General features: G+C 41.1%; 2 protein-coding genes across 5 annotated transcripts; one reads left to right on the top strand and one right to left on the bottom strand.

Moving 5' to 3' along the window:
- The first annotated feature begins 50 nt into the window (after window positions 1–50).
- On the top strand, window positions 51–21,231 carry EIF4ENIF1 (eukaryotic translation initiation factor 4E nuclear import factor 1). 4 transcript variants are annotated; one of them, XM_035340239.1, is made up of 19 exons: window positions 52–282; window positions 602–725; window positions 4,552–4,625; window positions 5,433–5,560; window positions 6,089–6,384; window positions 6,914–7,115; window positions 8,638–8,813; window positions 10,102–10,237; window positions 10,547–10,726; window positions 12,779–13,008; window positions 13,628–13,696; window positions 14,047–14,230; window positions 15,175–15,254; window positions 15,475–15,614; window positions 15,788–15,872; window positions 16,766–16,898; window positions 18,057–18,401; window positions 18,607–18,771; window positions 19,342–21,231. In XM_035340239.1, the coding sequence occupies exons 2-19, from the start codon at window positions 606–608 to the stop codon at window positions 19,566–19,568; spliced, it is 2,970 nt and encodes a 989-aa protein (XP_035196130.1). In that variant the 5' UTR covers window positions 52–282; window positions 602–605; the 3' UTR covers window positions 19,569–21,231. The 4 variants fall into 4 exon arrangements, with proteins under 4 accessions (XP_035196132.1, XP_035196130.1, XP_035196131.1 ...); XM_035340240.1 differs by having other exon boundaries at window positions 13,625–13,696; window positions 18,120–18,401; XM_035340238.1 differs by having other exon boundaries at window positions 13,625–13,696.
- Window positions 21,232–22,302: 1,071 nt separating this feature from the next.
- Window positions 22,303–26,849, bottom strand: DRG1 (developmentally regulated GTP binding protein 1). Its single transcript, XM_035340258.1, has 9 exons — window positions 26,694–26,849; window positions 26,409–26,532; window positions 25,615–25,790; window positions 25,161–25,230; window positions 24,453–24,622; window positions 23,883–24,013; window positions 23,494–23,661; window positions 22,893–23,015; window positions 22,303–22,420 (listed from the first exon to the last, which is right to left on the bottom strand). The coding sequence occupies exons 1-9, from the start codon at window positions 26,733–26,735 to the stop codon at window positions 22,321–22,323; spliced, it is 1,104 nt and encodes a 367-aa protein (XP_035196149.1). The 5' UTR covers window positions 26,736–26,849; the 3' UTR covers window positions 22,303–22,320.
- Between the last annotated feature and the right edge of the window lie 269 nt (window positions 26,850–27,118).

Below are 27,118 nucleotides of genomic sequence, written 5' to 3'. Positions count from 1 at the left end.
GCTGAGAGGGCGCGCGAGGGGCCGGGGCCGCGTGAGGGGAGCGGAGGCGGGCGGGAGAACGGCGCCGGCCCGGGGCGCCTGAGGTGGTGGTGGAGGAGGAAGGAGGAAGGAAGGGGGGTGGGGAGCGAGCGCGGCACCGCCGGGCTGCGTGAGGGGGGGAGCGGAGCCGGTGGCCGGGAGCAGGAAACGCCGCGGGCGGCGCTGAGGCCTGGAGCGGAGGGGAGCTGCCGTCGGGAGGCCCGGCGCGGTGAGGAGCGGGGGGACGGCCCCGGGACGCGGCAGGTGAGGATCCGCTGAGTCACCTGCCCCCGCCGCGCCGCTGTCCCGGGACAGGGCCTGGGCCGCGCTGCCCCCGCCGGGGGGGTGCCGCTCGGGTGTCCCTGGCGCTTCTCTGCCCGTTCCCCGGGATCTTCGTGGTGTTACCGCCGTAGGGCTGGGCTCGGCTCCGGGAGCGTGTTAAGTGTTCTAGGGGGTGCAGCTACAGGTTGGGGGTGGTATTGTGTTTATTCAGTGCATCGAAGTGCTTAAAATCTTCCTGAACGGGAAGAAAAGTGTACCTGCTAGAAGTGGGTGTCTCAGCCTGTTTGTTTGTTTTAATTAGATCCATGGTCAAAGGCTTGGAAGTAGCCATGGATAAAAAAGGAGGCACAACGGAAGCTGAAAATGGTGATGCTTTCCTGGAGTTGAATAGAACTGCAACAAAATACCCGCATCGTTACACAAAAGTAAGCTGTTTCTCTTCTTCTAAGAGGTGTACATAGAGCTGTTGGTTTCAGAAGTAAAGGGGGAGTAGAGGTTTCTGTGAGGTGGGAGCAGTAGGGTGAATTCTAAGAAGCCTTTGCACATATTAGGATTTGCCAGATGATATAAAATGAGCAACCTATTAAATGTGATGTAGCTGTACAACCCACAGCGCTGTCCTTGATATGTTTTTGCTTCCAACCGCCTTATTTTAATAGCTAAGCACCTCAGAGCATGTGCTTGGGAGGTTGTGATAGCAGCTGAATGATGTTGTTCTACAAGCTTTCCTGAGCACTTGCATTTCGTAGTCTTAGTTGTACTTTCAGCAATCTTCCTTTAAGAAGCTGACCAAAATGTTTCCTTAAAGTAGATGCCACTTCCTTGGAACATATAGCACACCAGATCTTAGCAGCAGCTTTAGCATGTGTCTCAGATGCTTTTCATAGTCTTAAAGTTGCTCAGACTTGAGTGTTGGAAGCCTAAGCACCAATGAATCCAACCAGCCCTTAATGTTAAAAACTTTAACACAGGTGCTGTGGTTCAGCTGTGATAATTATTGTTTTTCCCCTCATGCATATACTTAAGTAAGTTACTTAAAAGTTACTGCAAATAAAGATCCTTTCAGCCCTGAGGAAGTTTGATATACTGTGGCATTTAAGATTCAAATTCTGTTTGCTGAAGCATGGTTTTAGAAAACTTTTTAATGGTGGTGGACTTTCCTGTTGCTGCAAGCTGTGGGAACAGGTGGTTATTACTTTGTGTAGAAATCTATTAAGACACTTTACAACAAATGGCTTGAAGTGTGGAACAGAATGAAACAGTGTGCTGTTGCTGATTATGTTATCTTGCTTGAGGAATTCTGAACTGTTAGTGTCCTAGTAGGTCGTTTTTTTTAAGAAGAAAAATTATCATTGTGACTCTGTTCTGCTGAGATAGCAGGGCTAGCTTATTTTGACTAGACATCAACAATAAGCCAAGTACTTTGGAACAGGCAAAACTTACGTGGGAATAGAATGCTTGTCCCATTCTCTAGCTCTTCTTAGAAAAGGTGTGCATCTTGGCCTTCTAAGATGCAATGTGTAGTATGGTTCTGAACTTTCAGTTAACCCTGAAATGTAGGAGAGGTGGTGTCTTTAAGCTTTCACTGTTGGAAAAATCAATATCTGTTTTCACTTGGTATTTCTCAACTCTTCTGAAGAGGAGTGCAGCTTCAAATTCTGACTGCTTTTTGGTCTGTATTCAATTAGTGCTGGTGGTAAGTGTACAAAGGAACTGATGCAGTTGTAGATTCAATAACTGTTAATTTAGTGCCTGTAGTTCTGATCAGGATAAAAGCTGGAGAATTAGTGTCAGAAGGCTCTAATAAAGGTCTCCTTTAGTTATTGGTTTTCAAGGAGTTGCAAATGAAGAAACACTAGAAACCAGTCTATTAAAATATCTGTCATATTAAGGCTCTTTCTTAAGCATAACAACTTAAATACACCTGATCATGTAATCAACATCATAAGCCACTTTCACATGATCCAGTTTCATACTGTTTAAGGGTGGGAGGAACACTGCTTCAGGACATGCACTGCTGGTTTGGAGTGGGGACTGAGTTCCTTTAACAATTTATATTAACTTACTACTGGTAGGACAACAATTGGTTCACACCAAATCCTTGTAAACAGCTTGAATAAAACTGTTTAACAGCTAAATACCCTTTATTCCACCTCCTTAAAAGTAGTGCTGTGAGAATTAAAAAAAAAAAAAAGGAAAAAGAAAAAAAGCAGAACAGAAGAAACAAAATAAACCATGCTGTGGCAGTGATAATGATTTATGATTTACTCTTATGAGAAAATGTTATGTATTCCAAGCTCTGTTTCTTTTAGCTCTTTGGAAGCTGTTGCTCCAAGGGTGCACAGCTCATAAATAAAAGCCAAAAAACAATTCAAACACTCCTCACTTCAGTAGAAAAGTTGCAATAAAATCTGATTGGAAGCCTTTGGACTCCCTCTCGTGGCCAACAAAACATGAAATTTCCAAGTCTGGTAATGGGCAGTGCTGTTAATACTTATGTGATAACATTACAAGGTTGATGTTCCTTGTACATCAAGGTTTATTTTGGGAGACTGTGAGCAGGAAGGCCAGTCCTTTTCTTTAAACACTTGCTGTCCTGGCTGTCTGATCTTGCTAAGAAAAATAGATATTTTTTTTTCTGAAGACTAGTCCTGGATGATGCTGGAGGCAGGGAGGAAACACATGTGCGTGTTAAGGTGTTGTTCATCTACCAAGCTGCACCTGGAATCTTTCATGTAGGTAGTGAACTGATTTTAGTTGTGGAGATAATTCTGTGAAAGCTCTTGTTCAAATACTGTAATCTCAGGAGAATGGCAGAGATTCCCTTCTTCTGTTTGACTGATGCTAGGATCTCTCAATCTGCTGTTAGGATCTCTTTATCCTTCCTGCTTCCCACCAATTTTTGCATAGCTCTGAATCAGTTCAGTATGGCCAGGAGTGAGGCAGATTCAAGAAAGGTAATATAAGGAAGATAAATAAACTTAGACATGTGCATCTTTACTACAGTCAAGTTTATAAGTCAAAGAATTGATAATAACACTGTTACAATGCTTTTTTAAATGTGATAAACTCTAGATAGTAAATTGCTAGCCTACCTTAAATAATTAGGAGTATGCAATAGTAAAGTAAGGACTAGATTTGGAAGCTGGCCGAAAGTGGAAAACTGAAATAATCATTCAGCACCAATTTGGTGTTGAGTAGAGTGGTTATGTGATATTTTGGAATTGGGTGATAGTCAGAAATGGCAAGCTTGGCTGGAATTTCCAGATCTACTTCAGTAACTGCTGTTGTGTAATGCTTTTTTTTACTACCTGAATCTTAGATGGAATGAAGATTGCTGTGTTCAGTGCTGTATTAAACTGTCCTGAAAACTTACTAGCACCAATACCAATTAAGTCTGTCTTGTAAGTTGAATTGTAGAGGGAAATGGGGAAGTAAACATGTATGATGTGAGCGGCTTCTCAAGTGCTAATGAGGATTGAACCTGACCTAGTAAGGCTTAGCGCTTCAGATAAGTGTGAATATTAAGAGTTCATGTTCCTTAGATTAAAAGAAGACTTGATTCTCCATTTAATATGGAGTAGACATGGGAGGAAAATGTGAATCACTTGCTAGGCACTGCCACTACAATACTGTCCTACTGACTTACTGCTTAAGACTGATTTTTGGCTCTCAGATTTTCTTCAGGAACTAACTTTCAGAGTCTTTCAGATGCTTTCTTCTGGTGCTAAACTACTTATAACTAAGTTTGAGATCCAGTTTCTGGAAGTCCAATACTGACTGGTATAAATGCTTTCCCAAAAAAAAATTTAAATACTTGAGTTAACTCTTTGAATGTTTCACCAGTAAAATATTCTTTGGACATTTGAATCACTCATATCTTCTGTGTTGATATCTGAGTCAGTAACTTGTTCTATGAAGTATCAGTGGTATAGCTCAGTCTCATTCTTGATTCTCAAACAGACATTACACTGTCTCCAGTGTTGTAGATAGAGGTAATGGCAGGTGGGATCTATAGTTCTGATTAATGGATTACTAAATCCCCTGAAATGGTTTGCTCAGTGGCCACTGGTAAAAGAACTGAATAATAAACGGTTTAATGTCAACTTTGCACTGTAGTATTTAACAGGAAATAAAAACAAGTTGAGTCTTGGGTTGTCAAACTAGATTGAATGGGCAATCTGGAACAGGTTTTGGGTCACTTGAATCTTGTCCGGGTGAGAACTGGAGCTAACTTCTTCCTTTTTCTAGGAGGAACTGCTGGATATTAAAGAGCGTCCCTACTCTAAGCAAAGACCTTCTTGCCTTTCTGAAAAATATGACAGGTATTATCTTGATTATACAAAAAACTGTAGGCATCTATTCTGAAACAGAAGTTTAAATAGCAAGAAGTTCTTAGCTGAGAAGTTACTGATTTTGATGCAAGTATACTATAGTATTTTCAGAAGTACTGATCTAGGAGAAAAACGAATACTTCAGGGGATGTTGTACTTTGAACAAATTGTAACAAGATCCAGCAGAAAATAACTTTGCACAATACAAGTCTCTCAAGCATGCGGAATCCATGCTTCAGCATGGTTTTAGTGCTGTCTTCAGTTCTATTAAAAATGCTACTAAGAATATATATAGATGGATACATAGCACTAATAGGCTTGTTTTAACAAGCTGACTTGGTTGATGGATTACTCTTCCATGTTGACCATTTATCTCATCTAAAAATGAAAATGTTCTAGGCTTGTGACTATAAGTTTGCTAAACAGCAGGATCTATAATTTTATTGTACAAGTAGGAGAACTTTCAGAATGCCTAACAACAGAGACACTTGATCTACTTGAGTTATTTTTTATCAGTGTACCAGGCAAACTTCACTGATACCTAGTGGGACAACATATGGTGTCCCTTCTACAATCCGATATATACTATATACTTCTTTATGACCTCATAAATGGTATTCTGGATCATATTTGTAAGCATGGAGTGTAATAAGTCAAAGATTTAGAAGCTGGATATGAGAGATGTATCTCATTTGTACTGATTGCTAGTGAGTAAATTCTGGTTTTCAGCAGCAGTAGTAATAAGAGTTATGTATTACACTACAAGCAGTAGACCCTCTTGCAACTTTATTTTCATAGTGATGGTGTCTGGGATCCAGAGAAGTGGCATGCATCTCTATATCCAACTTCAGGAAGAACTTCACCAGTGGAAAGCTTTAAAAAAGATTTGGATTCAGATCGGACTTCTCTTATGCGTAGGATAGTAGGTAAGTGCATTCTTGCAGCACAGGACTCCAAATTGAATGTAAGCTCTTGACAAAACCTTTCCTTGGGGATAACAAAACAGTCTCTGAAAATTAATTACATACAATAAGTATCAAGGAAATCTTGGTTATTCTCAGTATAACCTTGTTTCCAGTATTCTGGTAACCTAAGATAAGAAACAGTCAATTGTTATATCATACTATTCTTGCTATGTAATAGTAATTACACACATAGTCGTGCAATTGCAGTGGGTTACTTTCCTGTGCTTCAATATTAAGTACTTAGGAGGTCTAGGTGGGAAAAAGCATGTACTTCCTAGGTGACAGAACAATGATTCTTTAGTATCCAACTGTAACTTATTTTTTTCTGTGGTGTCTGGCTCATTTAGCCTCACAGAAATAAATCACGTTTTTTTTTTTTTTCTTCAAAAAGCTCTGGGTTAGCAGCAAGATTGTGGGACAAGGCTATTCTACAGATAACTAGCTTGTGTTTACTGAATACATGGTCTTTGGTTGATCTTTGATTTGTAGATCCAAGAGAGCGAGTGAAAGAAGATGACTTGGATGTAGTCTTAAGTCCACAAAGGCGAAGCTTTGGAGGTGGCTGTCATGTAACTGCATCTGTTAGCTCACGTCGATCAGGCAGCCCATTAGAAAAAGAAAATGATGGTGTCCGTGTTATTGGTGGCCGGAGGATCGGCAGTGGAAGAATTATCTCATCTCGCAACTTTGATAAAGACCACCGGGGTGGTGAAAAAGACATGCGTGATTCTAGAGATGCAAGAGACAGAGATCGTGAGAGGGACTACAAAGATAAACGCTTCAGGGTTTGTTCTTTCTTTTCCTGATTACATATTAAATCAGTTTTGGGACATTCTACACTAAAAGCAACAGAGGCAGGTTAACTGCATTACAGTGAAGTGTTCCACACAAATAGGCTATTTCTTCTTAGCAGTACTGTTATGGTCCAAAGGGTGAGCACTCAGAGCTTCAAACAGTTTTCAATCCTTCTGACAGATTAACTGTGGTACATCCAATTCTGTGTATTCTGCAAACCTCGTGCTAGATTTATTAGATATTATATAGTCTAATAATCTGTGGTTCTTGACCTAGCTGTTGTCAGCAAGCACTGTCATTAGCTTCAGCAGATGGAAGCTTTTCATGATTTAAGCCATTCTTTTTATGAAAACAAACACAATTACTGCTTTATAACATGAAGCTTAAAATTGAAATGCTTCCTGAGCATGCTGAATGCTCATCTTAAAAGAACATGTAAGGTGGTGTTTGCTTTGGAGGTCATGGAAGAATGTTATGAAACTGCATTTAATGGTTAATATTTCTAATATTCTACTTCAGAGGGAATTTGGTGACAGCAAACGTGTCTTTGGGGAGCGGAGACGGAATGACTCTTATACTGAAGAGGAACCTGAGTGGTTCTCTGCTGGTCCTACAAGTCAGTCTGAAACCATTGAGCTCACAGGCTTTGATGATAAAATTTTGGAGGAAGATCACAAAGGGAGAAAACGTACGAGACGACGCACAGCCTCACTAAAAGAAGGTAATGGCAAACTTAACAGAAGCTTTGTTTGTCTGGTAGTATTGCGTATTGCTGGATGTAGAGGTGATTCTGTTATACATCCAAGGCAAGTGCCAAGAATAATGCAGCTTACCAACCTCTGTCTTAAACTTGCATAGCTTTTGATCATCCTGAAGCAAAAGACAAGGCTTGTGAGTGATCTTTTTGTTGGGAAATAATAATGTATCACTTAAAGGCCTTTGTAATCTGAAAGGCAGAGCTGAGAAGCTGTGGGTATTGAGCGATATCAGGAATTCATAGGCTACTAATGAGGCTTTTTCCACTTCTGTATTCAGTTGGCTGCTAAAGACTTTGTTTAAACAAAGTTAATTCTTTGACATACTTCAAATATTCTTTTTCTTGTGGCAGTACTCACATTAGGAATTCTGGGTTGGACGTACAGCTGTACTGCTGCCACTTAAGTAACTTCAAGCTGAATTTGGAGAGTATCTGAATTTCTTGGTGGTCATTGGACTTCAAGTCTACTGCTACTGCTGTAGTAAAACTTCACTGAGGCTAGAGATACTGTTTCTTAATGCTTAGAAATTCCACAGGTGGGCAAAATAAGCTATTTGGATTTAAACTGCACTACAATTTACTTAAGTGAATACATAGTTCCATACTAGGTTTGTAGTCATGTCACAGCTCTCTTGCAGCACCTCTGTGAGCTTGGTAAACCTTGGTATGCACTCTGCTCCTGCTGGTGGAGTAGGAGGAGTACTGGTCATATCTCGACAGTATTAAGGAAGCTTGTGTCAAGTACCAGCTTCCAGAGAGTCTGGTTTCTGGGGTTTCTAGGAAGAAAGTAGGAGCTGCCAAGGATTCATCAAGAAAAACAGCTGCAGCTATTAACATTCTGTGACAGCTGTATCTGCTTGCCTGCTTGGTGTGACATAACATCTGATCTGTTCTATGTGCATTCATTGGTTGATCAGTATGGCTAATTACTGGTTCAATTGTAATCCTCACTTTCATGTTTTGGAGTAGGTAGTCTTAGTTACAGACTAAAAGCTCTGCACCGGAGGTCTAGTCAATAGTAGCTACTGTTGTAGTAGACTGCAGCCAGTGTTTTACAGAATTCTTCAGCTGGAAGGGACCTTCAAAAATCACCTAGTCCAACTACCTCACAACCGCCTGTGTAGGAAGCCTGTTCCCGTGTTTGATGACCCTCATGGTGAAGAAGCTTTTCTGTAATGTCCAGTCTGAACCTCAGCTTTGTGATTCTTTGTGCTATTCTATGCATCCTGTCGCTGGTTACCAGAGCAAAGAGATCAGCACGTTCTTCACTCTTATCAGGAAGAAACCTTATTGCTGTCTATGCCTTATTTCTCAAGATTAGGTGACCCAACTGATAGCTACTGCTGAGGAAGTATCCCATAGGTGGCTAAACTACTTTGGTACTATGCTTGTAATTGCTAGGCAAATGTATTGCCTGTTAGGCACTCTTCCTACAGGAAATAGTGAAGTCCAGTGACTCAGCAATTATTTCATTTTTCTTTTTAAGGGATTGAATGCAATGGTGGAGTGGCAGAAGAAGATGAAGTGCAAACTGTCATTGCCAATGAAACTCCAGCAGATCAAGAAGTTCCTAGGGAAGCTGTCTTACAAGAACCAGCTCCAGGAGAGTTTGACTTCAATGAGTTTTTTAACTTGGATAAAAGTGTTCCTGGCCTGGCTTCTGTGAGTTGTTTTTTTTAACTGGATGTACTTGTGAGAAACAGTTCTGATTTCTGTTGTACTCAGTGGAAGCTAAAACTTCTTGCTTTAAAAGTTGCTTAATGCGGTGTGGAAGGCTAAAATCAACTTCCAGAAACTTAGTTCTGAATCATTAGGGTGTTACTTCCAAACATTATCTCTGACTAGCTCCATCTCTAAGGGAAGTGTGTGAGGCAAACAAGCTGATTAGTGGTAACCAAAGAAAGACCCCAAATCAACATTTTAGGCAGATTCTTTCATCAAAATGAAATGGGTCAATACTATCTGGTCTTTTTTTATTGTTAAACAAGTGATTTACACTTGTTTAACAATACACTACACTCAACGCTATTTATTAGATAAAGCAGATTATCTGGAAGAGAAAAGCTGTTATTCCTGTATATAGCTTAAAATAAACATGCTGTGTGGTGAAATTGCACTTGAGCCCATGAGCAAACATTTAACTAGTCTCTTGCAAGGTAGGCCAAGTTCTACTTTAAATCTTAGAATGCACTGCTCTTGAAGCACTTGTAGTGACTAGTGAAGAAGCAGTCACTGTGTGGTAGTGACTTCTGATAGACCAGCTCAATCGAGTACTGTTTAGTGAACTTGGGTTATCCTGAAGGGAGAAGGTGCTGGCTGCCACAAAGCTGACAATGCAGGCTCCACTGACTTGAAGAATGCAACCCCTTGAGTCAGAGTGGTTCAGCATGTGAAGTGCAAGCAAGTAGCTCTTAGCTGCTGGCCTTCTACCTCATCCCTTGGGGAATACTCCCAAGCTGGGGAGAAGTCTGCACTGCATTCAAGGCACTGTCCTTTGACCGTGCTGGAACTGAATTGAATCATGGTTGCAGAAAGCTCAGCTAATTAAGACTATGACTTGTGTGTAGTGATAAGGACTAGTCTTGGTCCCTATCTGGTCATTTGACTTTCAGAATTACTAGGCTGTTATTTGCTCTATCTCTTGTGGGAAATGCTCCTCCTGCTTTTTTCACACATCCACTTTAAAATGTCATAGTTGTAGCTGTTGGATGCTCTGCTGTTTCAGTTATACCAAAGATTTTTTTCAGATTAAAACGATAAAATATGTATGATGGGTTTTGCCAACACTAATAACACAAATGTTACTATATTTGGGAAGGAAAAAGCAGTTCAAAGCTTATAAACCCCAAGAGCATAACTTAGTTGTCTATAGCAGTAATATCTTGGTTTCACAGTAAAGCTTCGCAATGAACTCTGATCTTGCTTTTGTTATTTTTTTCCCCTAATCTAGATGATAGAAGATGTGCTTGGGGAAGGGTCAGTGTCTGCCAGCAGGTTCAGCAGGTGGTTCTCTAATCCTAGTCGTTCTGGAAGTCGGTCAAGCAGCTTGAGATCTACACCACATGAGGAACTGGAGAGACTGGCAGGTAAGACTATAGGAATGCAAGGTCAGATCTTCTGTCTTCCTTCCTACTTCTTTAATAAGAACATGGCAGACAGAGCTCTAGGATAGTGAATTCTTCCACAGTTCAAGCGAAGCTCTTAGAGTAAGCAGCTCTAAGTTCTCTTTTTGTAAATATTCTTGTCATGCTCATTGACTCTCCAGCTGATCTCGGGCAGGGGATGTAAGGCATAACATCTCATTGACATATTGAACTTGGTTACCAGTGTATGTTCATCTTGAGACATTGGGTTGGTAAACTGATGTGGCAGTGCTCCTGGTTTTGCTGTTTCAGGTCTAGAGCAAGCCATTCTCTCCCCTGGCCAGAACTCTGGAAACTACTTTGCTCCCATTCCATTGGAAGACCACTCTGAAAACAAAGTGGACATCCTAGAAATGCTACAGAAAGCCAAAGTGGACTTAAAACCTCTTCTCTCAAGTCTTTCAGCCAACAAGGAAAAGCTTAGAGAGAGCAGTAAGTGCCTCCTCAGATATTGTGGAGTTCTTGTTGTGCAGTATCTCAAACCAAGAGGCTTGGTATTCTGGAAACATCTTCTGTTGAGTCCAGAAGTAGGAAACACTATGTTTACTGACACTACAGATCACCAAATACTCAGCAAGTCTCAGTTAAGTCACTATCATCGCTAATTCTTTTCATCCTACTCACAGGATGACATCAGGACTCTATCAAACCATTTTACTGGCCAGTTGTGATCGTAAGTTGTGATGAAAATCTTGAGCTGAGTTTTCAGCTTTGTCTGTGGCCTTTATGTAACTTTTTTCCTATTGGAGACTGGTAATATCATTTCTGAAACTGGCATCTACACTTTGGTTAACCAGAAACTTGCATTTTAAGTCATTCTTGCAAGCATCTGTAATGGATCACATCCGTTAAGTATCAGTATCTAAAGAGATGAACAATCACATGAGGGTATCAGTATTTTTAAATGTGCACTGTAAAATTAAACTTCTCAAGTCTTTTGCTAGTACTTGAACAGCAAGCAGATCACTGATTCCATGTTCTAATAAATTAATGCAGAACTAAAACACAGGAACAGATTTGTCCTTGTTATGTTAACTTGGCTAGAATCATGAAATTACAGGGAACTTCCTGTTAGAACTCACTTTTGCTGGCATTTGCTGCTCTAAAGTGAGTTCAGGGTTGACTTAAAATTTTATTGAAGAGCTCCTCCAAGTCAGGGACTTGCATGTTTGAGTCTGTAGCATGCATGGATGGTAAAAGCATGTGTTCTTTATGAAATCACAAGGTCTAATTCCATGTTAGTTTCTTTTTTGGCAAGCAGCATGTATTGCCATGTGAAATAGACTGAACAAAATGTAATGCTATTCCATGATTGTGTGAAGCGACAGAACTGCAAATATTTCTAAGCATCCGTTCTGGGAATAGGAATTGTTTTAGTATATGGAAAAGTTTTTCTTAATTTGACCTAAATCGAGCTACAAGTCTTTTCTATGTTCTGCTTGGTCTGACTTTCCTACTAAAAACTTTCTTAATTTTGATCCTCACAAAACAAGGATGAGAGAACCGAACTATGGGGAAGCTTCTATTCACTTTCTAAAAGTACCTGCTGTGTGTTAAATACTCCCATAAAATGTTCAAGTATTATGGAGTTTCTAGGCCAATTCCTCTCCACCAGTGTTTTACTTCTCATGTTCCATACTGCATGTCTGAATCATTGTTTCTTTTTTTCTCTCACCATCTTGACCAAATTTCCAGTAAATCTTATTTCTCTTGGTCAGCATCTGCTACAGCAACCCATAGCATGCTCCTATCTCTTCTCTTAAGGTGTCATACCTTGTGCCAAACAAACTGGTCCATAACGCTTGTCTAACCTTGATGTCGGGCATTGATATCAATTTGTATGTATGCATACATACACAGGATAAGTACTGCTTATTAATACTTGTACCAATTATGCTGTCTTTCTATAATGGCTCTAACTTTGGGGGAAAAAGGTCTACTTCAAACTTCATGCACACCAAAGTATGTGTGCACATGATTTTTCCAAAGCATCAAGATTTTTCCAGGTATGTATTCTCTGTACCTATGATGGCTTCAAACAGCTTGACATCACTTGGATGGTGCCTGTAAGACCATCTGGTTTCCTGAAGTATAAGAATAATTCAGAAAGTTGTACTTAACTAGGTCACTTTCAGATGAATATTCTCTGTTAAAAGGAGATGAAGTCCTCATACACTGTCAAATGTAGTAATGGTGTATGTATCTCACAGGATAAATGAAAGGTAATGAAAACTTAGCTGACATGTAAATAAATTCTTGTAGTCTTGCATGCCCTGATTTGTGCATGATGATACTTCTAATGCAAGTATGAGGATGCCTGTCTGAACAGTGGAAAGACATGGTTTGACAGTTGGTATGAATATCGAAAAACAAGGTTTTGGTTGTTACCTTGTTTTCAAACAGCTTGTATTCAACACCTGTACAAGAACTAACTTATTTTTAAACAGAGCTGTGGTTTACCAGTATTCCTTCTGTATTTCTCAGCACATTCAGGAGTAGTACTTTCAGTGGAAGAAGTTGAAGCTGGTCTTAAAGGCCTGAAAGTCGATCAGGAAGGAAAAATTGCTACACCATTTATGGCAGAGCAAGTGGAGGAACCATTGAACATAGCTGGCTCCAGACAGATCAAGAAAGATGGTGATATGACTGCCTTTAACAAACTAGTCAGTAGCATGAAGGCAAGTGGGACTCTACCTTCACAGCCCAAAGTCAATGTAAGTAACAGCTGGCTCTGAACTGTAAATGGATCTGCACTAAGACACAGGATACAAACTGAAGACCCCTTACGTGATGCTGCTTGGAGGGGGGAGAAAGCAATGATACAACAACAGAAGTGCTTTGGTCACTTTCCCTAGCCAAACTGAATATTGAAATTCTTAATTGGAAGACTAATATTAAACAGATGATGCTAAGCTTTAGATGGAGAGATTGCAGCATGAAATTCATCTTGCCACTAGCTGCCTAAACAGTATGCTTGACCCAGAAGCTATTAATAGCTGCTTCTGGCACTATGAAATACCTTTTTTTTCTAACATCTAAGTCTAATAAGTCTAAAGCATCTTTTCTGTTTAAACTATATCCAAGGAATTGTTAGCTTCATCCCCCTTTACTGAAAGATAGTGAAGAACACAAATTGCTCATAAGCTAAACTTGAACAACTCATGTTGAACTACTTGCATGCAGTCTAGCTTTGTCTTGACTAGGGAAGATCAGTGAAGACAACTCATAACTTAACTTTGCTGGGATTTTATTTGGCAGATGAAATGTGTGACTTGTCTTTTGATTTATGTGATACTTGTCATATAGCTTATAACATTTTCATTTCCTTAGCAGAGCCTTGACAGCCACTTAATGTCACCTTCAGAGATGCCAGGCCAGCCTCTGTCAAAAAATATTCTACAGGTATTTCTCACTGATATGCTTTTAAATAGTTTTCCCCAATAAAAAGATAGTTTGAGATATTGAAGGCAGTTATAAGATCAGTAGTCAGACTCCTCTCCCTGTTAGAGGAGAGACCTATTCACAGAGCTAAACTGTCACTGAATTTCAGTCTTGTGATGTTGTTTCCCACAACTACAACTAGAAAATCAAAACCTTGGCTAATGCCTAATTCTAAGGGGAATCCAGAATTTGTCTAGTTGTGTAGGTCAACCTTGTCTGCCTCTAAGTCGCTATTAATAGCATATAGTCTAGTAAAATGAACTCTTTTGTAAATGGGTTGTTCTGAATGCTTCTTCATTACATATTCTTAGGAACTTCTTGGCCCACCTATTACCAGACCAGCTTCATCAAATGTCTTAAGTGGCCTGATAAGCGGATTGGAACCTGGAGCCTCTTTACTGGGTCAAAGAGCACCTTCTCCTCCTATTCCACCTGTGTTTCCAACTCGAGCTGCTTCGGCAGATTACCTGCGTCACAGAATATCCTCACCCATTGGTGAGACTTATTGCAAAAGTTTTTTTTTAAGACTTGAGTTTGCTTTAAATACTGCTTCACAGAACAATAAACTTACTGGCAGTTGTTGGGCAGCTAGCTCAGTGTCTGCCTCCTGAGTGTATGTGCAGTATAACATCTTACTTATTTGTCTCTTATGTTAAATTTATCTCAGAAAAAAAAAATTAGAAGTCTCTCAGCTAGACCTCAGTAAATTCTGGTGTGAGGTAATGTGTTCTCTTACTGTATAAGAAACCAATTTTAAAGATGTAGCTAATGCACTATTTTAGCTATTGCTGAACAGTGTTAGGTGTTGGGGCCTTGTCTGTTCTCGCTCTGCAGCCCCAGTGATTGGATCGGGAAATGTGTGTGCCCAAGAGAATGGGTGGGGAGGCAACCACACAGATGACCTGAAGTAACCAGAGATGCTTTGTGGCATATAAAATACTCAACAATAAAAAGGGAGAGAGTGAGTTTAGGAAGGATAGCTGTCTTTTGCTTGGGAACTGGCTGGGCATTGATCTACCCATAGGAGGTAGATGATTGCCTTTTCATTGTTTTTGTTCTTTCTCTTCTACTTACTAAACAATTCTTATCTTGACTCACAAATTTTCCTGCTTTTATTCTTTCCTTCTCTGTCCTGTGGGGGACTAGGAAGGTGGGAAGGGTGCACAAGTAGCTGGTATTTAGCTACCTGCTGGGGTTAATCCCCAAGAGACAACTTGGCCACTTGTACCACAAAAGGCTACTACTAACCTCTTGTCTCTCCCTAGTGATAGGGAAGAGACATAGCTCTGCAGACTCTTAAGTGGTAGGCTGAGAATCTTCACACGGAGTCCTTAATGTAACAATGGTTAACTTGAGGATATATCAATACTGGGTGTGTGAGGGAGAAGGGGAGAGAATCTGTTAGTTCTTTTGAATATAACTGAACATTTTTTCATTAGGTTTTGGACAAGGTTCTCAGCAATTGCTTGGTGATCCATTTCCAGGTGTAAGGAAGCCCATGAGCCCAGTTTCTGCCCAGGTTAGATTTAAATGCTTTTTGCTTAATGTGTATTCATCTGTTTTTCTTGTATTTTGAAGTCTAGAATAATCTTTTTTCTGCAATATCTGCAGAGATATCTTTTTTTCTGCATCTATCCTCTGACAATAAAACAGGGCTTTTGGTGGGCAGATGCTTTGTGAAGACACAGCACTAAACCTTTAGAATTTTAAAAGCTTTTTTCAATACATCTCCATTTCAGATGAGTCCCTTGGAAATACAGCAAGCTGCTTTAGAGGGACTAGCATTACCACATGACTTAGCCATACAGGCAGCAAACTTCTATCAGCATGGCTTTGGTAAACCACAGATGGATAAAAGCAGAGATGGCTACAGAAACAGGTAAGTATCTGCAACATGTAAGGTGCACCTTGCCAACTGATCTCAAGTATTTTCTTTCACAAGATACTCATACGAGTGGCTCATTTAAGCTTGTATTGGTTCTTGGCAATCCTGCCTTTTATTCTGTGCCAAGAGTAGAACTATCTCTAAACTTCCTGTCCTTTTTTTAACAGGCAGCAGCGTGTGACTAAATCACCAGCACCAGGACATAGAGGGAATGCGTCTTCTCCAGCCCCTACAGCATCCATTACCAGCATGGTCAGTACCTAGTGTGTAATGATTGTAGGAAAAGCTGTAAAGGTGTCTGCAGTAACTAACTGTAGCAATCATAATCAGAATGATATAAGGAGAAGTTAATATTCTTATCTTAGTGGCCACATGCTACAAGAATGGCACTTGATATTTAACTGAATGTCTTCACTTTGGAAAATAGCCTTTTCTGACTAGTATGCTATCTAGAACTGAAGAAGCCTCACTAATGTTACCTTGATTCAGTCTTCTGAAACTAAATGAAGGTTACTGGGAAAATTACCCATACTTTGGGTAATTCATACTTCAGCTCTTTCAAAAGACGAGCTGAAAACTGGGGTAGGCACTGCAGAGAACACTGGTCTTCAGTACAGGTATGAAATGACCCACCTAAATGTCTGTAGGCTGAAAGGAGCTAGGAACTTCAGGACTGCTTTCAAAAAAAAAGCCTCAAAACCGATATGTTGCTTCACTGTCCTCACTGGTATGTAGTAGTATGTTGCTTTGATCTAAGCTTTCCAATTATTTTATCAAGTGCTTACAACTTAGGGCCAACTTAGGCCATCAGATGCAAGTACTTCATTTGTATAACAAATGAGTAGCTTCCATTAAAATTATGTAGTGTTGGTGGGGGAAAAATGCAAATAAGGTCATAGTTTTCTATAGATCTGCCATCCCTGAATTAATACAAATGAGGTATTAGACTTTGGCAAAAATTAGGTAGAGAGAAATGCTTAAATGATAGAATAAAGTCATGAAATGAGGTGAAGTTAAGGGTGCACAAAGCAGCCAATTCAAAAGAGCTTTAAATGGAAAAGATATGCTAGAATTGGAGTCCCATAACACAGTGGGGCTTCAGTAATCAGCACTGAATAAGACTCTGCTTCTTACTCTTTCTGTAGTTGTCTCCTTCCTTTACACCTACCTCAGTGATTCGCAAGATGTATGAGAGCAAGGAGAAGAGCAAAGAGGAGCCAGTTTCTGGGAAACTGAAAGTCAGTGATGGTAAAGATGAAAATCAGAGGCCAAATGAAGGTATTGTAATGGCTTTAAAATAACATGCATGAGATTTGGAATAGAACTCAAGAGCTTCAGCACATGCCTGCACTAATTTAAGATGCTTGATTTGTGGAGTGGAAATGGGTGTAGAAATGGGCCTATAAAAAGGGTTAGAGCTGTGAAGGAGATATGCTCCACAGGGTAATGTTCCAGCAGTGTTGGGTTTAGATCCATTTTTTTCCTCACTTGTGAGCAATAGTGACACTAAGAGGCCTGGACCAAAACTGTTTGTTTGCAACTGGTCTTGATGAACAAGCATATTAACAATAATACTTCCATCTCTCTCTATACCAGTAATTGAATACAAGCAACTCATAGCCTCTTGAGACATCTTAACTGAACAATCAAAGCTGAGACCAATTAACCTCTTCTAAATGTAGCAGATTAAGGAAGCATTTTGTCACCCTAACTGATGTAAGTGGCTATAAAAAGGAAATGCTCAATACCAATTGCCTGACCCAGTGAGACTAAGGTTCCCAATTGCCATGACATTGTACTTCAGTATTATCAGCAACAGAGAAGTAGCTTGCAGTTCTTATGTTAACTTTTGTCCTTTAGCATTCCAGCTATTACTGCTACCTCAACTTGAAGCAGGTAGTTCTAAGGTATTTTAGGCTTAATTGATCTAGATAGTCTGGAAGTAGATTCTTGAGGTGCTTCAGTGTACAAAATATTACTAAGCAAATGTCAGATGTAGAAGGCTGCTGCTAACCCCCAGACACAGTTTTACACTGAAAAAACCACTTAGGGCTGGATGCCTGGCACACCTCTACCTCCAAGTTATAGTCTCATTTGGGGAGGATTTCTTGTGCCTCCTGTCTGCTTTGAGACTAATTTGTGCTGCTGGTTCAAAAATCTCAAAGTGTGAGGGAAATAAGAATTAAAGGTGGAATTGTTGCTAATTCTGTCATAACTTAAGCTTACAGTCAAGGGATTTCTGTATAATTTTCCTTCTCTATCGTTTTGACATACCTTGGCCAAAACATTCCAGGAGACAGAAGTTTCCTGTTGAAAATGGCAATGTGTATAAGTTCAGCTAATCCTGGAATCTAGCAAACAAATGCAGGTATTACCTTTAGTTTTCATTAGATACAATCTCTAGCTGCGGACTATAATAGCTGTATTCAATTCTAGCTACAGATAACCTACTATCTAGTTCTGTGGAGAATGCAGATCAAGAAACTTTGCCCACCTTAGGTACCAAACTACCTGCACTGCAACGCTCTGCATGTTCCACACCTCTTACTCAAGCAAATCGTTGCACCAAAGAGCAAGACTACAGGCCTAAATCAACTGGCAGAAAGACTCCTACAATGGCCTCCCCAGTACCAGGAGGCCCTTTCCTCCGTCCTGTTCATCAAGTACCCCTTGTTCCCCATGTTCCAATTGTGCGACCTGCTCATCAATTGCATCCAGGATTGGTCCAGAGAATGCTGGCGCAGGGGGTTCATCCGCAACATCTTCCTATACTGCAAGCAGGTAATTCATACCTTTTCTTTTAATATGCATTTCTGACTGGGCTCAAGTTCTGTTAGGAAAAGCACAAATATGGCCAGTAATAAATATCTATTTCATCAGAACTCTTAAACAAGTAATGAATTCTAGCCTGTCTACATAAATAAATGTTTTGCTTCAAGGTCCTTATGCCTCTTAAGTAAGAAGTTTCCTCACTGTTGTTCAATAGGTATGCTTCCTCCTGGAGTGGACCTGTCTCACTTGCAGGGCATATCTGCTCCAATCCTTGGCCAACCTTTTTATCCATTACCAACAGCCAGCCATCACATCTTAAATCCACGCTCTGGGACACCTTTGCAGCTAGCAATGATGCAACAGCAACTACAAAGATCAGGTAAGCTGAAACATAAAACAGGAGTGACTTTTAAAATGCTGAAAAGCCTGTTCCAGTTAGTATACTTGTTAGCCTGTCTCAGTATGCTGGACTAATAGGAGGCTACTTTGATACCTACACAAGAATAGTGATTATGAATATCTAAATTGCCAGAGTAGTTTTGGCCACTGCAGGTTCTCATGCCAGAAGAAAGTCCAAGTGAAGCATTCAGTTTCAAGATGTGTTGCTATTGACGGATCTGCGTTTTGCAGCACGTGTGCAGCCTTTCAGCCTTTCCTTCCTTGCTGGGTGAGAAAGATCACCCACCTACCTCAAGTAAGATGTTCTTTGATACTGGTTTTCCAGTTAACCTACATGATACTGTGCCCAGAACTGGCAGTGTCAGGCAGTGTATGGGAGTACTGATGAGAATAAAGACTTTGGGTCTGGATTTCCCAGGTCTAATAGAATGAGTAAAAGTCATAGCTTACATGCTGATTGCTAATATGCATTAGCAGATAGCTGCTCTAGGGCAAATCTCAGCATTGGGTGAACTCATTACTCCACCTCAAATAGCTTTACATTCCACAGGCACTGGAGCACAGGGATCACCTGCTGGTGTGCAAACAACCCCTCAGAACATGCCGTCTCGGACTGGATTATCTCATGGGCACACACAGCTTGACCATCGCTCCAGCCAAAGAAGTGGCTCTCCTATTGGCCTTGCAAAATGGTTTGGTTCAGATGTCTTGCAGCAGCCTCTCCCTTCTATGCCATCCAAAGTCATCAGTGTAGATGAACTGGAATATCGGCAGTGAACAGTGACCACTGGGTGGGACACTTGTGATTCTTTAGACTGGATAAAAATGTCCATAGTCAGGACTTCACCTCTTTGTTTTTTTGGGGCTTTTATTTTTAGCACTCTGTGCAAAAATTTCTTTTTGAGAGACTAAAGCACATGGCACCTGTCCTGGTCTCATGTCTGCATCAAGACTAAAGGATCCATTATGGCTTGAATAGTGAAGCCTGAAGAAATTTAGATGCAAGACAAAGCCAGTTTAATTCTGGAAGTGTCTATTTTTTTTTGTAAGATATGTGAATGAAGTGCTGATATTCTCTAGTGTAGAGGTAGCAGCTATGGATTCCTTCTGCAGAAAACTAAATGTATAGACCCTTGTGTACAGACTTATGTATAAACAATCTTTTGTATATATACACATAGAATAGCTTTTTTGAATCTATACAGCTGTACATAAGAGTAGCTGGTAACAGTTGAGCTTTAGTTGTGCCTATGGTTTGGATCTTTCTCCATTGTACATGTGGGACTTTCTTTAAGATTAAAGTTGCATATCCCAAGTGTGAGTGAACAGGATAAAGTTGCTTTGCCTTTTCTTGCTGCTCATCTCCTCTAGGTCTCCCTCAAACACATCCTTTTGTCATGTACTGTGCACTCAGTGTAGCTAGTGTCCAAGTAAAAAGCCCACATCTTGCTATCTGTGTAACAGGTCTGATTCTTTGCGTGTATGACTCTTGCCATCACATGAGAGAATTGTTTAGTCTTCAAATGGCCTTGAGGAAGGGACCTGGTACAGTAATGATAAAGCCAGCTCTTCCCATCTGCCATAAGCAAAGAGACTGTAGGTATCTACTGGGCATAGGTCTTTCAAGAAGGCTGGTGCTGGTCCTTGTTTAGCTGCAGTATTTTCCTTGTTTTAATCTTTCAGACAAGTTACTAAAGGTCATCAAAATGGAGCCTTTGAATCCTCACCCTTCAACTCCTCAGTCATAGCTGTGGTATGTTCTATACTGCCTTCCCTTCTGTGTGTAGAGGGGAGTTCCAAGAACTGTCCCAAGTCTAGTGTGCATCTACTGATGCAATTACTGTGAAACTTGCCTCTGGAGTCTTGTTCTGCGGCTTGAAAGGGGGAGGAGGGGGTAGTTTTGTGATCTTACTGTGTATATTTGGTTTTAAAAATACTATGTTCCTTTTAAGCCTGTTCCATTTTCCTGAACAGTTAAATGTTCTCTTCCATCCTTCTCCTGCATGGTTCCTCACTTCACTTTCTCACTTGTTAAAGTCTAGTACTGCTGTCATGTCTTCTATCAAACTTAGGCCATTGTGCTCTTTTAAAAAAGGTGAAAGCAAAACCAGAATTGTCAAAGACTTGCTCTTTCTTAAGTCTCACTGAATGCAAAACCAGCAGCAGGAAAAAAAAAATCACTTGACTGTATTATAACAAGTGCCAGCATGCTGTGGTGGGTTTGGTTCAGTCTAGCAGAGACCATGTTGTACAGAAATAGCAAGCTGCACTCTCTAATGTGGAATCTGTTTGGGGTTCACCCATACTTTTGAGTGGTTGTTCATAAAACAATCTATGTAAAACATGCAATCACCAGCTTGTCCTTGTAAGACTGTTTTCATACTTTTTTAACTTGACACTTTCCCAGTAACATTCTGTAAATAAAGTTGATTCTACCAGCTGTCTGTATCATCTGCTCTTGAAACTACACTTCCAATTCATTGACTAATGTTGAGCATTGTTCTTGTATGTAAGCTAGAACCTTAGCCTGAGCAGAACCTCCAGGAAAAGCCTTCAGCTTCACTAGTTTAGTCTACAGCTGTGTGGATGGGTACCTCACCTCACTAAAGACCAGCACTGTCAGCTGGAGGGGGGCTGTACAGTATTTTGTAACAGTAGTTGGCTTTGTAAAAACTAGGAATAAAAGTAGAATCAAGGCTGAATAGCAACCACTGGTGCAAGGACTTGGTCCTTGAAGAGATGTCTAAAATTGCTGCATTTTTTTAAACATGCACTGAGATCATGTGTTCTTGACACTTAAGACACCCTTACTTCATTTCTGTAGAGCATAAGCTAGCAGCTACCCTCTGGTAGGCTTTCTGTGCCAGCTAGAACTCCACCTTTATTCATTTATGCTAGGAAAAAAGAACAAGAGAGCCCCTGCTTTAAGAGCAACCTATTATACAACTGAGTTTAGAGAGGTCAAATAAGCAGGAAATTGTTCTAAGAAAACTCAACACCTTCCAGTCACTAACAGAATATAGCCATCTAGTTTATTTTCACTAGTATAAACAACTGGAAAATTGACTGCTCATGATCAGAACCCAGCATCTTTTCTGTAAATGCAGGCCTATTAATAGCCTTGAAGTATTCAAACAGGAACAGCTGAGATTAAGGCAACCAGAGCTAGAACTTTGTCCTCCAGCCTTGTGTTGTAGGATACAGTTTGTTCTAACTTAGAACAGAATAACTCCAGCTGAACTTTTTTCCAATTAGGGAGATGTATATGCAGCAGGAAACTCATCACAGTCATCAAAGCTTCCTTGTAACATTCTGCCCTTGTGAAAATCACTTGAGATCAGCTTCTCATCCCTAAGTTCTGCCAGCATAGGACACTGTAATACGAGCTAGCCAGATATACCACTTTTTCCCTGCAATAACTTACTACCATAAAAAACAGTATCCTTTTCTGTAGGTTTTTCAGAGAAGTGGCCTGTTTGCTGCTTGCATTAATGAAAAAGGCAGACAGGGGTAAGTTACAAGAGCAACTTTATTTCTTCACGATCTGAATGACATCCTCATCTTCAAGAGTGTGGTCTTTTCCAACTTTCTGAGGGTTGTGTTTAACAGACGAACCCCAGACCAGTGCACTAAAAAAGGGTAAGAAAAATCAAAGTAAGAAGGCGCAGAAGTATAATATGTAGACAGCAGTTCTGCACAACAACAGCTATTTCTGTCACAAAGCTCATACAGAAAGCAATGCTTAGGAGCTATTTTTATTCTCCTCTTAAGTACCTGGATGAGTGGTCTGTCTGAACAGGAGTACAAGCAGATCAAAACATAGTATTAAGTCATCCAAAATACTCTTGCATATAAGATAGTGGCCTATTACGTAGTGTTACTTTCAAATCCAGAGAAAATGATTTTTGCTATAGAAGTTTGTCAAAGAAAGAGCATAGAAAGATCAAATATAACTTTGTATTTGGTTTAATTGCAGGAAGATCTATTGCCTTCAACAGAAACTAAGCCGTGTTCACTTCTACCTTCCTAAAGTATGAAAGAATACAGCATCAGGCAGATTACTTTGTTCTCCAGAAATTCCTCTTTTACAATAGTACTTACTATTTAAAGTCTTTAATGAGATTTTTGTGGATCTTCATGCAAAAATCCTCCACTGTTGTCTTGCAGTAAGGTAGTACAACAGGAGAGGTGTAGTCTGGGAGCTGCCCTTTAGGTTTGGTGTAGCTGTAAGACATACAGAGCCCTTAGTCAATGCCAAAACTTCCTCTTCTCTTTCAAATCATGAAATTTCATAGCTTATTTGCACTGTTGTCCAAGGTGCTTATGCTGAGTTCCACTATTGCAGTGTGGATGACATATCCTGTAAATGGGCATTCATGAGCTGAAAATGCATCTGGGTAGCCAGGGGCTGCAGCAGGTTCTCCCTTGCTAACTGCAAAGGTTTATTACTAGTGAACTTTCTGTTGCTGCTTAAGAGATGACAAAACAGAAGGTGATGGGAAAGAGTACCTACAGTCTCATGGTTGCAGCTTGTGTTTTTTTTTCGTGAGAAGTTCAACATATATTAGGAAAAAAGTGACACTGACTGTAGCCTATATACCAAGTAGAAAATCATTAATCAAGAATTGTCATTCACCCATTAAGTCAATCTTCAGTCTCAGCCTTACACTTAACTGCACAGAATACAGCAACTGGGACTCACATTCGTACTAGCTTCAAGTAGTCCCAAATTTTCTCCAGCAGATCATCAAAGTTCCAGCGATGATGAGCAGATATTGGTACACAGTGGGGTACTTTGTAAATAATATCTAGTTCCTCAATGGAGATTTGGTCAATTTTATTTAGGACATAAATGCATGGGATGTAAACCCTGCAAAGAGAAGGAAATAGTGTCACAGCAGCCTAGCAGCAACACACTGCTGCTGTCACTGAAAGAAAAAGCATCATTTTTGAAATGGACAGTAAGGTGCCACACAGTATCTGTTGCTATCACATTACTAGCTCAGCTGCTGTGGAAAGCAAACCTGGAAGGCAATTCTTCTCTTTGGAATATAAATTGCAAGTGTGCCAAATCCAGGGTCTCGACAGTACCTGTTTCCTTCAACAACATCAATTAGGTCATCAGCAGTGGCATCGCTGCGCAGCGTGACATCAGCATTGTGGATTTTATACTCTGCTAAGATGCTCTTCACTGTTTCAGCATCCAGCTCGCTCTGAGGACACTGAACATGCACAACATTAAGGAATGGAGAAGTTAATTGTCAGATCGAGTATTGCAATTAATAATGCTGTCAGTAAGCATAAAGGTTACTAGAAATAATAACCATATTTTATATTATTGGACTTAAATGTTTTTTTTCCCCTGTCCCAAGGCAAACTATGGCAAAATCACAGCCAAGTCCTAACAACTTTATTAATGCCACTGATGGCTGCAGTCAGACATTTCCCAAGTAACATTTCCTGTCAATCTGGGACCATTCTCAAATAGAAACACGCATATCTACTAGTAGGTATAGATACCTACTATAGTTTTAATATCTATGGATATTTCTGTGTTTTTAAAGATTCAGTGTTAAAGGAAAATGAGGTATAATCCAGGCTGCAAGGCCAGCAGACAGCCTTCATCCATTTGTTTGGTTAAAAAAAAAACTTCCAACTTACTGTGGCTGTAAGGTTAATGCCTCCTTTATCCTTTTTTTTAAAGCCGATATTGGGGGGCTTACTATTCAGACGTATTCCAAATCCCTCCAGTTCATTCTCAATAATTTTCTTGTGACCAAGGGGTTTCAGCACATCCAGAACAATCAGAATGAGATTACAGGTTCGAGCAACTAAAAATCAGAAAAAGCTAACCCTCAAAAAAGTATGCTCACACAGAGACAAAACAGCACAAAAGATGGCTCAGTGGACTGATGACAATATCAAACCCATTAATTCACCCAGTTCATTTCTGATTTTTAAAGTTCAGTCTAAGACTGAAGTTTGTAATGCTGGCCAAAGAGCACTGACAGAAATACAGATCCTTGAACGGTGCTATAATCACAGAAAAATCTTCTTTCTACCTATGTCAGACTCAGAATGATGCCAATAAACTATGTAAACAAGTCAAGACAAGCATGGTTTAATAAGGGATCATATCTGCCTTTAAAGTTGGTAGTAGTCATTCACCGCAGTGTCAACGCAACACAAATGCATAGTCATTACTGAAAACAGAGCAAAATGACAATGGCTACTGCTCCACATCAGGCACCTCAATTCTAGCATAAATTACAGATTTACAAAGATATCAGTGATTCAACCTTTCATTCTCATAAGCCATACCAACTGAACCAGTAGTAGGGTGCTGTCTCTGAGCTCTAATATACTCACCTGCAATGACCTGCCGTCCTCTGCCTTTACCATCCTTGGCACCTTCGATAATTCCTGGGAGATCAAGTAGCTGTTTGTTCAGAGAAAGAAAATTAACTCAGAAAAATATTTCTTTTTACAGAGAAAAATTGTACTTCTACCTTTCTTCTTAAACTGCTGAGTCTACTGCAAATCTGAACAGAATAAAGCAAAGTTGTTAACGCCCGGATTCTTACATATTGTATTATCCCTGGTGCCCTATTTGTAGACTGGAACAGATGATCTCAGAGTATGAGAACGACCACAGGAACTTTTCTCCAGAGAAAAGTGAAAAATGGGACAAAATTAGTACCTCATGGCAACATTTCCAACACATTCTCCAGCACTTATATATATCACTTCTAACCTGCTAATGTCAAACTAGACTTTTCAGCCATAATACCATTATACCTTCACAGACATAAAAAGTTCTCACCTGTATCTTTGCTCCTTTGTACCTAATGACTCCAGGCACAGTAGTTAGTGTCGTGAATTCATATGCTGCCACTTCAGAGTACACACCAGCGAGATTACTTAGAAGAGTAGATTTTCCCACTGATGGAAAACCGACAAACCCAATTCGGGCATCACCTGTCTTTGCAACATCAAAACCTGCAAATAAAGAAGAAAAATTTTAAAAAATGATTTAAAGATGGACAGTTTATATCTTCTAAACTTCTGGATAGTAAGCGATCCCTCAATTAGTTTTAATATTGTGTTAGTGAGACAGGTAAGCTTCCCTGACAGGGGATATGAGCAGGGACCAAAGACTTCAAGATCTGTATTGCCTTTAGCACCTCATCTGCACGAGGCTCCACAACACATACCCCTAATAAAGCATGGGCAACAGGGATTCCCAGTAGCCTATACCTGACTTGAGTGCTGATGGAGCATTCACTTTAACCACTGCAACTTACACCACTCACACCTTTATAGAGGCATACACCTATAAACAGGTAACTACTGAAAGATGTTTCTTCATTCAAAACTCCTAAGACTTCTCCAAATACACGCCTACGCCAGCCAAAACGCAGAAGCTCCTTCGTTTACTTTTCAACAAGGGATTCACCCCAAAGCCCCAGCCAGGGCCGCGAACCCCAGCGCTAAGGTCCTGCACCGCGCAGGATGCGACGGAGAGCAGGTGGCTGCTGCGATTAATTCCGCCGACAGCGACAGAGGCGGCCCGGAGCCCTCCGACCGCTTCCCGGCAGCGGCCGCCCAAGGACGCACCTTCCCCGGGGCCGCCGCCGCCGCCTCCCTTGGGGGTGATGAGCTCCCGGCGCAGCTTGGCCAGGCGGGCCTTCAGCAGCCCCAGGTGGTGCGCCGTGGCCTTGTTCTTCTGCGTCCGGGCCATCTGCAAGAGCAACCGAGCCCTCAGCACCGGCACCGGCACCGGCCCCGCCGAGCGGGATCGGCCTCCCCACGCCTCGCGGCCCCGCCGCCCCCTCACGGAACGGCCCCGCTCCGGCCTCTGGCGTGCCCCTGCGCCGAGCGGGCAGAGGGCCGGCGCGTTACCTCCGCCTCGATCTCGGCGATTTTGGCCAGCGTGCCGCTCATGGCGGCGGCGGGTCCCGGTGCGCCCCGGGAGTCACCACAGCAGCGCCGCTCCTCAGACCCCCGGCAGCAGCGCGCAGGCGCACCGCGACTTCTCGCCCTGAGGGACGGCAACTCTCGCGAGAAGACGGTGGGCGGGAAAGCCGGCGGCGCGTGCCGGCGGCGCTGGGGCGGCTGGCGGCGAGGCCGCGCCCCCTGGTGGCCCCGCTGAGGCGGCCCCGGGAGCGGCAGAGCCGGCGGCTGGAGCTGTGTGAAGGCGGGGCTCTGGTACCCGAGTTCTGTCACGGCTCCCTTCGGTACAGCCCTGGCCGGGCTAATTAAATACAGAACAGTTTGGCAGTTTGTTTTTAATGGCCTCGTCAAACGCTAGAGCCATACATCTTCAG

This window comes from Oxyura jamaicensis, chromosome 15 (assembly GCF_011077185.1).
Source record: "Oxyura jamaicensis isolate SHBP4307 breed ruddy duck chromosome 15, BPBGC_Ojam_1.0, whole genome shotgun sequence".
Classification (NCBI taxonomy): domain Eukaryota; kingdom Metazoa; phylum Chordata; class Aves; order Anseriformes; family Anatidae; genus Oxyura; species Oxyura jamaicensis.
The sequence above is the reverse complement of the archived record's forward strand: the minus strand, read 5'-3'. Positions and strand labels throughout refer to the sequence as shown.